Source organism: Myotis myotis, unplaced genomic scaffold, assembly GCF_014108235.1.
Source record: "Myotis myotis isolate mMyoMyo1 unplaced genomic scaffold, mMyoMyo1.p scaffold_m19_p_11, whole genome shotgun sequence".
NCBI lineage: Eukaryota > Metazoa > Chordata > Mammalia > Chiroptera > Vespertilionidae > Myotis > Myotis myotis.
This window is the reverse complement of record NW_023416315.1, coordinates 31437095-31452776: the sequence shown is the minus strand read 5'-3', so window position 1 is coordinate 31452776 and position 15682 is coordinate 31437095. Positions and strand designations below refer to the sequence as shown.

At 41.0% G+C, this 15682-nt stretch overlaps 1 protein-coding gene across 2 annotated transcripts in view; it reads left to right on the top strand.

Moving 5' to 3' along the window:
* The window catches only part of SCIN (scinderin), a 54949-nt gene extending 43485 nt beyond the window's left edge, over window positions 1-11464 (top strand). For both annotated transcript variants that reach the window (XM_036328026.1, XM_036328027.1), the window contains 5 exons: window positions 4007-4184; window positions 4458-4579; window positions 8096-8173; window positions 10151-10211; window positions 10624-11464. In XM_036328026.1, coding sequence (XP_036183919.1) covers window positions 4007-4184; window positions 4458-4579; window positions 8096-8173; window positions 10151-10211; window positions 10624-10751 — 567 coding nt within the window. In that variant the 3' untranslated portion in view covers window positions 10752-11464. The remainder of the gene's footprint in view (window positions 1-4006; window positions 4185-4457; window positions 4580-8095; window positions 8174-10150; window positions 10212-10623) is intronic.
* Window positions 11465-15682: the final 4218 nt, after the last annotated feature.

Below are 15682 nucleotides of genomic sequence, written 5' to 3'. Positions count from 1 at the left end.
GCAGCTTACGCTCTACCTTGGAAGGCCTGAGGGAAGATGGATGGTGGGTGGTGATCAGATGACCACACTAGGGAATTCGAGAGGGAAGCCCCTTGTCCGTATGCCTGTAACGAATGTGGGAAACAGGCTTTGCCATATTGGGCCAGACCATTACTCAATCTGACAGCAGCTGAGAAAGAAATCAAACCCGATATCACAGTGTTATAAGACAAGAAGGCCTCCGGAGATGGGCAGGGCCAGCAGTGCAGGCTTTTAGATGGCTGAGTGCTTTGACTTCTAGGATGATCCATCACTCATCTCCCGCTCTCAGTCACTCTAGAAATCCAAGTCTCCCATATCAACCTAAATTGCCCTTTACACCCTCCTCCTCAAACATAGACCCTCTGCCAATCCTTCCTCTCTGCACAAGCCATTCAGCTGAGCCCTTAAAACCAGGTAGGTCATAGCATCTCTCCACCTGCAACCTCTTCTCTAAGCCACCCTCTCCCTTCATGCTCTGATGTACTCTGAGAATATAGATTCCCATGCAGCCCACTCAAGTAGAAATTGTGTTTTTCTCCCATGCCAGGTGCAGTGACGGTGTGGATGAGGCACGCTCCCTGCTTATCCTATGACTTCTCTTTATCAGACTCTCCCTCCCCCAGCCCCTTATGCTGCCATCGACTAAGCAGCCAGTCCTTCCTCTCTTAGTCTTTGATGGCTTCAGCCTGGCCTCACTGTCCCCATCACTCTGGCTTCTCTCATCCACTCTTGTCCTCAAACCTTTTCTGTCCACCATACCCTTCAGGCCCTCCTCTCTCTCTCCAAATCTCCAACATCCTGCTCTCTACAGATAACAGAATCAGAGTTCACAGAGAATGTAAATGTGATCACACCAAAATCTCCTCTACACCCTCCAATTTCACCAACTTGTCTGCATCTGTATATTCTTTTTTTAAAAACATATTTTATTGATTTTTTACAGAGAGGAAGAGAGAGGGATAGAGAGTTAGAAATATCGATGAGAGAGAAACATCGATCAGCTGCCTCCTGCACACCTCCTATTGAGGATGTGCCTGCAACCAAGGTACATGCCCTTGACCAGAATCAAACCCTGGACCCTTCAGTCCGCAGGCCGACGCTCTATCCACTGAGCCAAACCAGTCAGGGTGCATCTGTATATTCTTCCCAGCTGTTTTATGAAATAAATTTGAATAGTTAATTTATTTACATTTAATAATACATATTTTATAATAGTTATTTACATATAAATACAAAATAATTTTATAAATTAATACCAATCTATTCTTACCCATGAATTAAAAATAAATAGTAATGTTTGTGTAAAGAAGATATTGGCAAATAATTTAATGTATATTTATTACATAAAGAAATAAAACATGTCCAGCTGGTTTGGCTCAGTGGATAGAGCATTGGCCTGCGGACTGAAGTGTCCCAGGTTTGATTCCAGTCAAGGGCACATGCCTCTGTTGCAGGCTAGATCCCCGGTAGGGGTGGGCAGGAGGCAGCAAATCAATGATTCTCTCTTATCATTGATGTTTCTATCTTTCCCTCTCCCTTCCTCTTTGAAATCAATAAAAATATGTTTTTTAAAAGAAATAAAACATGACTCCTATTAAAATGTGACATCTGGGCTACCTAGGACTTCGCTGGATTTTTCTCTGTCCCATGTTATTGTCCCTCCTCTAGTTCATCGTTATTGCAGGCAACAAACTTCTCTATCTCCTGTATTATCAATTTATTCTTCTGTCCTGGATCAGTTATTTCAGAATACAAACATGCCTCTGAGAGACTCACATCCTCCCTTTAAAGACTATCTCTTCACCGGGACCATCTCAGTGACACCCTTTCTCTGCCCTCCTTAAAACCACAAATTCTCAAAACCGACGTCTTCACTAATTCACCTTCTCTACTCTTTTAAGCCTATTAGTCTCTCTCAGCCACGCCCCTCAGACACCCATTCCCGCAGTCCCACCTGCCTTCTGCCCTCTCTGATCCCACTTGTCTTGACCTCCCATGAGCGTTTCCACAGTCACGCTTTCCTGTGTTCCTGAAACACTGTTTCGTTTGGGCTCCCCCACGAGGTTTCTGAAACACCACTCTCACCAGGATTTCCTCCAAACCTCAGGGCCACTCTTGGCAGGGCAGTCCTGCTGGAGTCTCCTCTTCCGCTTGTCCCATGAGCACTCGCGGGCTCCGAGGCCCAGCTCTGGCTCTCTTCAGAGTGGTCTCATTCAGTTATGCAGTTTAAAGGCCATCATATGTATTGATCTCTTCCAAAATATTCTGTGCATGGCTTCTCCTATTCAATGATGACTAATTTTTTTTAAAAATCTATCAAATTAAAAGATGGGTAGGCTGTCATCTATGGGCACCCTCAGTTAATTTCTGATGGAAGAGTTGGCGAGAATTGTTGCCTTCCTGGTTTCTTCCCAGTGGACACTTCTTTCTGAGACACGGTGGACTCCTTGGGATACAGCTCTTTCTTTCCCTGGGCCTCCCAAACTGGCCACCACATTCCTAGCCTCTCTGAAATGCACTAATCAAAATCATCGTTTCATCTCCTGGGAGACTAGCACTGTAACATTCTGTTTTGGAATGGCTTCCCTGACCCCTCACCGATCTGGGCATGGATCTCTTTCCCCTGTCTCTCCATCAGCCAAGTTCTTCCTTCTGTATCAATGAGGAGACGTTTGGAGGAGAAATCAGAAGTCATGTTTTCTATAATTCTGTCATCATATCGGATAGATTCCTTTGAGCTTGGTCTATGAGGTCTCATTCCTACTGAAAGATGATGGTAACTGCATCCCCAAACGTTCCCCACCCCTGGGACACATCTTTAATATTTCCAACAGCCATGCCTTCCTCCTCAACTGCTCTCTGGGGACAGGGTCCTGACAAACCCGGTGAAATACTACTCTACACATAGTCCATGCCTTGGCCTGGTACCTCAATGTGGTTGGCCAAACAGCACCATTTGGCACAGCTGATAACCAGCTCCTTCTTGAAATGCTTCCTTCACTCGGCCTCAAGAACAACACACTGCTATGTTCTTCCTCCCTCATCACTCCATCTCAGTCTTGATCACTCATTCTTCATCTCCCTGTTTTCACACATCACATGGAGTCCCACAATCACGCAGGAAATGATACACACACTGTCGCCGTCACAGAGCCAGAGGGCCTCACGGGCACTCACACGGAGTCCCAACATCACAAGGTCCTGGACCAGAGACACAAGCCCACCTAGACAGACGCTCAGGCTCACTACCAAGCCCGAGACTCTGCACATGCCTGTTCCGCCCAGAGCTCCCCGGTAGCCTCCGTCTCCAGCCAGAGTCTGGGCCCATCCGGGCCCCTCTCACTCCCTGTGGCCACATGGAGCAGACTGTTCACCAGGCCGATCCAACAGAGTGGCCACTGCGTCTTGGTTGAAAGGAAGGGGCATGTCAGTGCTGTGTTTTCTATCCCCTATAAATAGTCTTTTATAATTTGAGCAGTAATTTACCTGAGCCTGGAGCCCTTTTTAGTGAATCTATAGTATTATCTCTTTGCCTAATTTGGACTCCAGTCCCCGTTTTGTGATTTTAAGGTGTCCCTTTGGTTATCTGATAAACCTCCTGTTTAGCAGGGGAGAGAAAACTGAATAGCTTTGCCTTATCTATGTCATTTGTAAAGCTTATGCCCTCCTATCCGTCCTCCTCCCCATTAGAGCCTATCCTTGTTCTTTTGGTCCCTTTGAATATTATCTTTGTTATTTATTACTGAAGTTTGGCTAATGTTGTTCTTAGAGCTTTGTGCCCCTGTCTGTGGGCAGTTGAGTTAAGCTGACACAGACCACAGTGCTCCTGCTCTAATGTGTTTAAGCCACAGTGCTGCCCTGAACAAGCTTTCGGGAGTCAGGACAGAAGGCTAGGATGGTTTGTCCCTGTCACAACTTCTCTGACATGTTTATTGAGGGGCAGCAGTGAGTCTGACCCACTGTATTGTTTTTCTTCACACTGTAGGTAGATGTGGATGCAAATTCGTTGAATTCCAACGATGTTTTTGTCCTGAAACTGCGACACAATAATGGCTACATCTGGGTAGGAAAAGGTGCCAGCCAGGCTGAGGAGAAGGGGGCGGAGCACGTGGCCAGTGTGCTCAGATGCAAAACCACACGGATTCAGGAGGGAGCGGAGCCAGGTGTGTGCTGTGGGGCCGGGGCTAACCAGAACTTACATCTGGGAGGATTGCTAATGACGTAATTTATTTTTCCATAAATAGTTACTTGGTAAAGGTTATCGGTGGAGGAGGGGGCATAAGAATCCATTAGTTTCCAAAGTGGGTGATGATACCTGCTGTATTTAAATAATTTCTTAACATTAAAGTCGAAGTAAGATAGTATTTGTTGATGTAACGCAGTAGCAGCCAGGTGCTCCTAGAAGTGGGTCGGGTAACTCTGTGTGTCTCCCACAGAGGAGTTCTGGAATTCCCTCGGAGGGAGAAAGCGCTACCAGACCTCTCCCCTGCTTGAGAGCCAGGCTGAAGACCACCCGCCTCGGCTGTACGCCTGCTCCAACAAAACCGGAAGGTTCATTGTAAGTGTTTTGGGAGAGACTTTCCGGAGTTGGCTCGGACACTCTCTGACACTCTGACTCTCAGTTTTCACTTACCTGCAAACCACAGGTGCTACTCTTCACTCCACACAGGTAGCTTTCAGAGTCAATGACGTAATGGATGTGAAAGCACAGGAATAGTGTAATGTACTCTATAAATCAAGCTGCTCTGAAAAATACCAGCTGCCATGCACCGGTGTCAGCATGCATGTGATGGATTTGCTAATTGAATAATTTGACACTTCTTGTAGGCAAAAAGAGTCGTTTCTGATCCAACGATATAAATGTTACCTTTTAATATCCTAGGGAAATAAAAAGTTTCACCAGGTTGACCAAATAATATATATTATGGAAATACAATCATTGGGTAAAATCACAGAACACTATATACCCACTTGCAAAGTAACTGAAATCAGGAGGAATGTTTTACTTCAGTCATTCACAGGCTTTAAATTCCAGGAATTTGGAAGTAAAAGCATCTATATATAGAAGAGTGGTATTGTACTGAGCTCTGGAATATCCTGGGCTGGTAGCCCATTATCTCAGTGTAACTATAGAAATTCTATAGTTAAAAAAGTTGCATTCAAACACCTTTTTAGAACATGCTTCTATAATTTCTTATTAGTATTATTTGCTAATATTGTTAATAACATGCTTGTTTTAAATGAAGATATAATTTACAAAAATAATATCTAGGCTTTGTTCTTAGGTGTAAAAAATCTATTAGTCTTTGTGTTTATTTTATTTTTCTATCATGCACATATTTAAAAGAAAAAAAAAAACCACTTTTCCTCTACACCTACTCATTTTCTTGTTTGCTATTTGGAGCTCCTACTTCCTTCACAATTTAAAGAAAAGGAGTGTTACTAAAAAGTGTTTCATCTTATCACCATCAGAAAGCAGGCTTTGGACATGTAGATTCATGTCTAAAGGCAGCAGAGCCCACTGGTTAAAAGCACAGCTTTTAGAGCCAATCTGCCTGTGTGATATTACTTACTTGGTGATATTATTTACTGGCTGTGTGACTTTAGGCTGGTTACTTACCCTCTCTGTGCTGTAGTTTTCTCATCTGTTAAATGGGGCTAATCCTAGTATCTTCTTCATAGGGTTGTTGTGAATATTAAATTATGTGGGGAGCAGCTACAGTGTTTTGGACAGGTTCAAGCCTTGGACTGATGAGAGGGCACAGTCCTCTCACTGCCATGTGCAAGTCCCAGCTTGGAGGGCAGAGCCCTCCCAGCACAATTATAGCCAACAGCTATATGTAGTTGTAAGCTTGAACCTGTGGTCCGAACACGTGGCCCCACGTGCCTGAGTGATAGAGTTCAGGTGCATGTAGTTGAGTAGGATTGAAACCCATGAGAATGTTGTAAACATCTTGGTCACACCCTTACTTTGTCTCATGGCATCTGCTGTAAAATAAAGACATGGCTTGTGGGCGCTGGCACTGTCTCTCAGAGAAGCAGCATCCCACCCACCGAGACCCAGCTTTCATTCTCTTGTCTGTCTTTTCTAAGCCTTTCAGCCGCCCCCACTCAGGTTCACCCTTGGCTGAACCAGCGTGGCACTAAATTAGTTGTTGTGTATAAAGGATTAGAACAGTGCAGGGCACAAAGTAAGTAATATTTAAGGTTTTTGCTTTTTTCAACCTTTATCAGATTAGCAAGTATTCTGTTAAAAGATAATGTAAACAAATTCCTTGCCCTTTGTAAATGGTTAGCTTTTCATTTGCTTATTTGTTTTTTGATTTGTTTTTCTGTATAACAACGTCAGTATCTCATACAGGATACTGTATATGTATTATCTTGCTCAGAGGGCTACAGATCACCTAGGACCAGGTTGGCTGGGCACAGCTGGGAGGTTCTCCATTGGCTGCAGTTTAAGGTCATGCCAGTGTTTTCCATGACAGACCCCAGGGCCACAAGAGGACCCCTGCTTGGTCACCTTGGCTAATATGACATAGCTAAGGCCACAGTCCACTCTGCCTACTCGACTGTACTGCAAAGTCACATGGCAGAAGGAAGGAGTGAAGAGTTGGGAACCATAATCCAATCTACCACACTTTTCTAAGGACCAGGCGGGTTTTATCCAGAACTCTTTAAACGTATTGAACTTTTCACTAACAAGTGTGGCTCAGTTTGTTGGAGCATCTTCCTGTAAACCAAGAGGTCATGGATTTGATTCCCAGTTGCAAGTTGCAGGTTCCATGCCCAGTCAGGGTGCAGTCCCCATGCATACAGAGGCAACTGATCAATGTTTCTCTCTCATATCTATCTTTCTTTCTCTCTCTATTTCTCCCTTCCTCCTCTCTCTAAAATCAGTAAAACACATTTGCTGGTACTGGATGTGTTAAACTAACCTTCTCAAACCCTTTAATGTTAACTATAGAGCATACAATTTAACCCACTTTAAAATAATGAAACTTTGCATATGGAATATTATGTTATAATTTCATCATATTGAGAATTGTTGATTTATAAAAATGACCAAACCTATTGATTTTATTAAAACAACCTTGACTGCCGAAACCGGTTTGGCTCAGTGGATAGAGCGTCGGCCTGCGGACTGAGGGGTCCCAGGTTCGATTCCGGTCAAGGGCATGTACCTGGGTTGTGGGCACATCCCCAGTGGGAGATGTGCAGGAGGCAGCTGATCGATGTTTCTCTCCCATCGATGTTTCTAACTCTCTATCTCTCTCCCTTCCTCTCTGTAAAGAATCAATAAAATATATTAAAAAAAAAAAATAAAATAAAAATAAAAAAAATAAAACAACCTTGACCTACAAAATGAAAGACAGTTTAATACCCATATGTTATAATTTCATCTTATTGAGAACTGTTGATTTATAAAAATGACCAAACCTATTGATTTTATTATAACAACCTTGACCTATAAAATGAAAGACAGTTTAATACCCAGACCATAAACTCAAATGTGTCGACAAGAAATGTTCAAACCTGTAGAGAATTTTTACAAGAGTTTTTTTGAGCCGAAATTGACAACATGTGCCAGAAGCAGATTTCAGATGCTCCCGAGAATAGCAGTTGTGCAGCTTCTTTTATGCACTTGAAGTTTAGGAGGGAACGCAAGGAAGGTTACATGGAGGTGAGAAAAAGCAAGGTGGCGACTACATTGCAGGATAGGTAACAAGATTATGCTACCTATAGTCAAGACCTCCTTTGAGGAGTATTGCTTCTGGTATTTCCAAGCTGTGTTAACCCAGATGCACAAGAATAATGGACAGCGCTGGCTTAAACTTTTCACTAAAGAAGTTACAGGTCTGGAGTGTAGCTGTCTACCATGATCTGCCCAGTTAAAAATTTATGATCAGATCACCCTGTGTGGTCACTACCCACAGAACCTTTTTCTTTTGTCCACAAATGCCAAAAATGTCTTTAGAGACTTTAGGAAAGCAGCATAAATCTGTGAAGCAACTTGTCTATATAAGAAAAATTACTTCTTGATGGTTTGGTCATAAAGTGTTTTTATACATTTCAGATTGAAGAGGTCCCAGGAGAGTTCACCCAGGATGATTTAGCAGAAGATGATGTCATGCTGTTAGATGCTTGGGAACAGGTAAAACTATATTTTGTTCACAACAAGAGAGAGTACATGTAGCTGGGAGCCGCCAAAACCTGCTTTGAGAAATGGCAAGTCTAATAATACATCGGCCTATGGATTTAGGTTGTATTGAAAGGAGACAACACATTTTGGCAAGTTGATATCTTAATGTGGAAATAATTCCACGATTGGCAACTTTGGCTGTATAATTTTAGGCAAAAAACTTTATTTTTCATTTATTTCTAAAATTCACTCACTCCTAACTTGTTCATATATTTATTTAGCCAACTAATAAATGCATTAGTTGTATAATAAGTGGGTATAACAGGAGTACAATGCCGTGGGGGAGATTGAAATATTCAGAATTTCTCTTGAAATTTGACAACTCACAGGAGACTCTTATCCTGGGAAAGAAACAGACACAGAACAGTTTTGAATTTACAGAGTAAAGAATGCCACTGTTATGTTTATTTTGGAGAAAATTAATGGTGATTTAACACGGCACACTGATAGTTGATTTTTTAACCTCCATTTACTATTGTAAGTTAACAATGATAATAAAATAAATATATTAGGAACTAAATGATATGAACAGTTATGAAATAGTTGTCTGAATTTGGCCTACTCTTATAGTCAACCAAACAATATTATAGGTCTGCTCTTAATTCCTAAGTCATTCAGTTATGTTACCCCTTAGATTCTTGTTAACTAGACTTACTGTTGTGGTGATCATTTCACAATAGATACAAATACCGAATCATTCTGTTATACACCTGAAACTAATATAATGTTATATGTCAATTATACTTCATATACAGTACCAGGCTGTCGTGGCTTGTTCTCCACCCTTAAAGCAAATATCCCAGCCCTTTCAGTATGAACTAGAACACAATCAAAACTAATTTGACCAAAATTTTCCTGCCAACAAGTGACTTTAAAATGATTTACATATAAGATAATTCAGGAGAATTTTTCAGCATTGAAGTATGCAACCTACATATTTAAGAAGGAGAAGGACACATACAGAATATATTATATCAGTTTAAATAAAACATCAGTATTTTTAAAAAATATATTTTATTGATTTTTTACAGAGAGAAAGTGAGAGAGATAGTTAGAAACATCGATGAGAGAGAAACATCGATCAGCTGCCTTCTGCACACTCCCTATTGGGTATGTGCCTGCAACCAAGGTACATGTGTTTGACTGGAATCGAACCTGGGGCCCTTCAGTCTGCAGGCTGACGCTCTATCCACTGAGCCAAACTGGTCAGGGTGAAACATCAGTATTTAATTATTCAAGAGTATAGCACTTTTACCAAATTGTTAGAGAATACAGTACTATAGGACCATGGTCGGCAAACTGCAGCTCGCGAGCCACATGCGGCTCTTTGGCCCCTTGAGTGTGGCTCTTCCTAAGCCTTAGGAGTACCCTAATTAAGTTAATAACAATGTACCTACCTATATAGTTTAAGTTTAAAAAATGTGGCTCTCAAAAGAAATTTCAGTCGTTGTACTGTTGATATTTGGCTCTGTTGACTAATGAGTTTGCCAACCACTGCTTAGAGAACACGAAGCTTCAGTCAGAAGTTCCTCAAGGGAGTCTGGAGTGCCCATAGACAAGCTGAGTGTGGGCCCCCCAGGATAACATGGGGATAATGATTGTCTTATACACCCCGGAGAGAGTGCAAAAGGAAATTAAACAATCCGTAAGTTGTTTTTGGGAGTGTTCATTTTATTAACTGGAAAACACTATCTAAACACAAAATATCAGAATGTGAAATCTGGACTGAAAGTTGTCTGGATAGAAGTTGTAGGCGCCTCCTAATAAGTGTAGACACTGGGAAAGTGGTTGGACTTCCGCGCAATTGTGTCCACATTTCTCACTGGTGAGGCTGTGAAGATGTAAAGAGCAGTGTGTGAGGAGGACTTTGCATGGGGTCCAGCACTGAGTCAACACTCCTCCAACACTATATATTGTTTCATTCTTCAGATTTTTATTTGGATTGGCAAAGATGCCAATGAAGTTGAGAAGACAGAATCTCTGAAGTCTGGTAAGCTAGATATCAATTATCCTGAAATTTTTAAGTTCACTTACATTTTTTTTATTATAGAAATAGTAAAATCTACGTAACTGTTATAACCTAGTATAACCTAGGTTTTTCTAAAAATTCCTTTTGAACGATCTTGGGTTATTTTCTGGCACAATTTTTGTTATTAAAAATATACGATTATGCCATAAGTGTAATTCCATAAAGTTTGGATTTTTTTCAGGCAATAATGGAACTCCCATGGTACAGTCTATAGTAGATGAGAGAAATCTTTAAGTAATTGTTCATAAGGAACAATATTTGACTACTTGGGGGCAAGGAAGATTTAATTTGTTATATTTATTGAAAAACTTTTCATTCTACAGCTACTTTAATCAAGACTAATTAAATTTATATGTCTGTCCTTCTTTTTTAGCCAAAATGTACCTTGAGACAGACCCTTCTGGAAGAGACAGGAGGACGCCAATTATCATAATAAAACAGGGCTATGAGCCACCCACATTCACAGGCTGGTTTCTGGGCTGGGATTCCAGCAGGTGGTAAACTGGCTTTTGGAGGAATAAGCAAACAAACACTATGGCTGTCCCATTGCTGTTGGGGTTGGGGGAGGCTGGTTGTTTATTTGACTTTAGAAAATTAACCTCAGCTATATGGCTATTTTTTAATGCCTAGGATTGGTTTGAAATTCTTTTTAAACTGGAATTTTCTGATGTCAATAGATAACCAAAACTAAACTTTTGTTATGGACCATTATTGGCTCTGCTTGAAACTGATTTATGTATTTTTATATGATGTATAAAGGTGAAAAGCTAGGCACAAGCTAGGGGAGTTTGTCGGAAAATTTTAGTATTCAGGAGCCATTAGCCAAACTTGTTCTTTAACATGCCAGAGAAGACAGCCATAATGTTTCTTAGGTTCTTCTCCTTTCTATGTGTTCAAACAAGGAGTATATTTGCAGTAAAGTTTATGTTATTATGGCTTTAAAAGTTTGTTTTCCTTTTTTAGCCAATGTGATTTTGATGCCATTAACTCCTAAGTGTCATTTTCCAAGAGAAACTTCACCTCTTTTACCTTTTTAAAAGCCTTGGAAAGCACAGCTCTTTCATGACAAAACAATTTGTATTCTGTTCCATATATACATATATATACATATATATATATTTGAAAGTACATGTTTATCATACCCAAAAAATATGTACAAAAGCACTTCACTGATACAGTCTTCCATCATTAAAATACATCTTTTTGAAAAAGTATATTTGTTGTGACATTTTATTCAAATATGATATGTGAGTTAATCACATTATTAATTTTAATGTTAAATCCTTTTATGCATATATGAATTTAGCATTTATTTTTTTACTTTTATTGATTTCAGAGAGGAAAGGACAGGGAGAGAGAGATAGAAACATCAATGATGAGAGAGAATCATTGATTGGCTGCCTCCTGCATGCCTCAGTGTAGTGGGGATCGAACCCTCAACCTGGGCATGTGCCTTGACTGGGAATTGAACCATGACCTTCTGGTTCATAGGTTGACACTCAACCACTGAGCCACTCTAGCTGGGCAATTTAGCATTTCTTAATTCATCCTCATTCAGTAGTAGTCAAAATTAGACAGCCTTTCCATGGTTACATAATTATGAAAGGTTTAGTTTTTTTTAATTGAGCCATTTTATTATTATTGTTAAAAAATGAAACATATATATTGTGTGAGTGCTTTATAGACCTTGCCTTGCTTCAAATAATATAGTTCACTCATTTTTTAGTGAAATTTTGTGAGACCATTAAGAAATTGACTTCAAAATAGCATATATTGGAAAGGGTATTCAGAAGGATAAAATAAACATTTATATTTGTTTTTTAAAGGCACTTAAAATATGCACTAAGAGAAAATATTTGGGCCAAAAACCAAATTTCAGCACATTTAAAGTATTGAAGTTACACAAACTATGTTTTCCAACCACAATGTATTAAACTAGAAATCAGTAACAGAGATATCTGGCTAATCCTCAAATATTTAGATGAAAAGAGAAATCACAAGGGAAATTAAAAAATATTTTCATCTCAATGAAAATGAAAAGCAGCCCACCAAAATATGTGGGAAACAGCAAACACAGTGCTTAACAGGAAATTTATAGCATTAATTCCTAACACAGATAAATAGAAAGACCTCAAGTCAGTGATCTAAATTTCCACCTTAAGAAACTGTAAGAGCAAATTAAACACAAAGAAAATAGAGACAAGGGAATGACTGATTCACAAAAGAGGGGAAAAAAAACATAAATTGCTAATATCAGAAATAAGGGTATCACCACAGAACCTATGGACCCTAAAAAGAAAATATGAAACATAATCTTATGCATATAAATTTGGCATTGATGAAATGGGCAAATTTCTTGGGAGATAAACTAAACATAATTCAGGAGGAAACAGATAAACCTCAATAGCAATGTACACTCATATTAAAGAAATTGAATTCACAGTAAAACACCTTCTGAAAGAAAAGTCTAGGCCTAATTGAGCTTTACTGGTGACTTCTAGCAAACATTTAAGCAATGAAACTAATTCTAGACAAACTCTTCCTGATAATACAAGACAATGATAGAAGATAAGAGAAAATTTCCCGACTCGTGTGAGGCTAGTATTACCCTGACCAAAATGAAACCAAAAGATTGTAAGAACAGAAAATTACATACCAGTACTCCTCAAAACACTGATGTAAAAATCTTAAAATTTTATCAAATTGAATCCAACAATACAAAAATTAAAGGGGTTCTATCCCAGGCCCTGGCCAGGTAACTCGGTTGGTTAGAGTATCATCCCAATATGCCAAGGTTTTAGATTTGATCTGAGGTCAGGACACATACAAGAAGCAACCAATGAATGCATAAATAAGTGGAACAACAAATCTCTTTCTCCCTCTCTTTCTCTCTCTCTCTCTCATTCTCTTCCCCCCCCCCCCTAAAATCAATAAATTAAAAAAAATTTAAAGAGGAGTTTCATCCCAGGAATTCATTTTAACATTTAAAAATTGATCAAGAATTCTCCATATTAACAGCCTAAAAGAGAAAACCAGGTGACCATCTGTATAGATGCAGAAAAGTGTTTGATAAAATTCAGTAACATTCATAAAAAAAAACACACAGAGAAAACTGGGAATAGAATGGAAATTTCTTGATCTTAAAAGGGTATCTACAAAAAATGTATAGCTGACATATTTAAGAGTGGAAGAACAAACTTTTCCCACTAAAATCTGGCACAAGATGTTTGTTCTCATCTCTTCCATATTCTCTTGGAGGTCGTAGCCAGTCTATTGAGGCAGGGCTTCTCAGCCTTGACACCAGTGGCCTTTGGACAGCTCTTTGCCCTGTGCAATACAGGATGATTAGCAGCATTTCTGGCCTCTGCTCACAAGATACCAGTACCATCTTTCTCTCACTACCCCCACCAGTAGCATCCTTCTCTCCCTACTCCCCACATCTAGTTGTAACAAACATTTAGACATTTCCAAATGTCCCTGCGGCAGAGGGAAGCAAAAGCGCCATCTATGGAGAACCACTTCAGTAAAGTAAGAGAAAGAACTGAAAGTTGGAAAGGGAGAGATAAGTACTTTCGGTGAAAGGGATTTATCTGGTCACTAATAGTCTTTAAATGCTCCCGGGTGAGTGTAATATGCAGCAAGGCGAGAGGCCTACTCCATCCAGCCTGTTGAAAAACAAATACAGGATCTCCATTAGATCCTTCCCGCTCCCCTACTCCCATGTTTTTTGTGTTGTTGTTTTTTACCAAATGATTTATTGATATTGCCTTACAGTGAGTGACAAAATAGTGTTATCTGTATTTTTAGACTTTATGGCCACCCTATAGAATCTTTGGACTAGAAAAGAAATTAAGATTTTGTTTTCTCATCATCATTAAGCTGTCACCCTTAGTCTAGGCACAGCTAGTACAACATGTTTCTGCAACCCCATAGGCTCCATTCCCTTTACCAACTATTTACTCCCAGGAGAAAAACAGTCAGCATCAACATCTAGCAGCATTTTCAAAATACATTTTTTTAAAAATCTTGAATAGAAAGTAAACAATTCTTTTAGTCCAGTAACTCCCTATGGTCTTATTGCATCTAATACATAAGATAGGCTCTTTTAACATTTATGTAGGTGAATATTTCTTATTTTGAGGATTTACATAAGACCATGAGGATTTTTATTTTTCCACACACAAAAAAAGGAACAGTATCCACCCAGGAGAATCAGACCAGCAGTTTAAGTAGCTCAGTTCCTGGTGCATGAAGTGATCTGACATCCTCCCCTCACTCTCAGCTCTTAGGAAGGAAGTTCAGAGGGAGAAAGGCTGTAGGGAGCAGGGGAGAGGAGGAAACAGATGTGGTAAAAAACACCGTCTAGTAAAAACAGCAGAAGCCAAGTCCGTTCATTGCAGGATGTCTGAAGAGGAGAGCTTCTATGGAGCATGGATGCAGGAAAGGAGATGTCTCTCTAACAAACAATAAATTGTGGGTACAGTCACTCAGAGTCAGAGAAGTGACCACCGCGAGAAATTGGCTTCAACCTCATTGTCTCCAGGGGAGAACATTCCAGAGAATGTGGGACAAAGCCCGGGCCACCGCCCTGGGCGTTGGCAGGCCTACTGGTGCTATGGTTCAACCGCCTTCAGGGGGTGGGGAGAATCAGTGACCACCACTCATGGGTACAGAGGCTACCACTATGGCAACAACATGACGGTCAAACATCAGCTAGCGCTTGGGCTAGGCACCGCCTGAAATCCAGCCTGCCCCCGCTTTCCTGTGAAGGGCTCGAGGCCTGTGCAGCAGGGGCAGGTGCCGCTTCTTTGGAAGGGCAGAGAACAGCCTCTTCAGGAGCTCCTTTTGCTCATTAGTTTTCATATCAGTTCATCTTCTAAACTAGAAAAGACCGAGCTATCTCAGCAGGTTTCCGATTGGGACTACACTACACATACAACTCAAAGAGGGACCCTATCGTCTTGGTTCTCCCACTGGGCGCGCTCACCTTGCTTCTCATGAATGAATAGGTGTGATCTTGTTGGAGAAAACCGTGTAAACGCAGGGGCAGATTTGGTCAGTCTCCGTTCCAGAAAACTGGGGGCGCACTCCTTGGGTCTTGCATAGTTTAACGACGGGGTCGGCCACCTCCTCGTGCTGGCTTAGCCTGACATTGCTTCCGCTAGCATCCTCCTGCTGGACCCACCGCCCGCCGGTGACGTCATCACCCAGGTGGGAGAGGTGGATTGAAGTCCAGGTTATACACCCTCCCGCTAGGGGGCGCGTCCAACCTCGGCTGGGACCATCTGGGTGTTTCCGATGCGGGATGCGGTGCTCAGAGTGATCACGAAGCCAGGGCACAGATCCCGTCCAGGGCTTCAGTCTAAACTGTGGTCCCTGGAAAACCGCTAGTCGCCGGGGCGATCACGCCGGTTCTCCAGCTCCCACCGCAC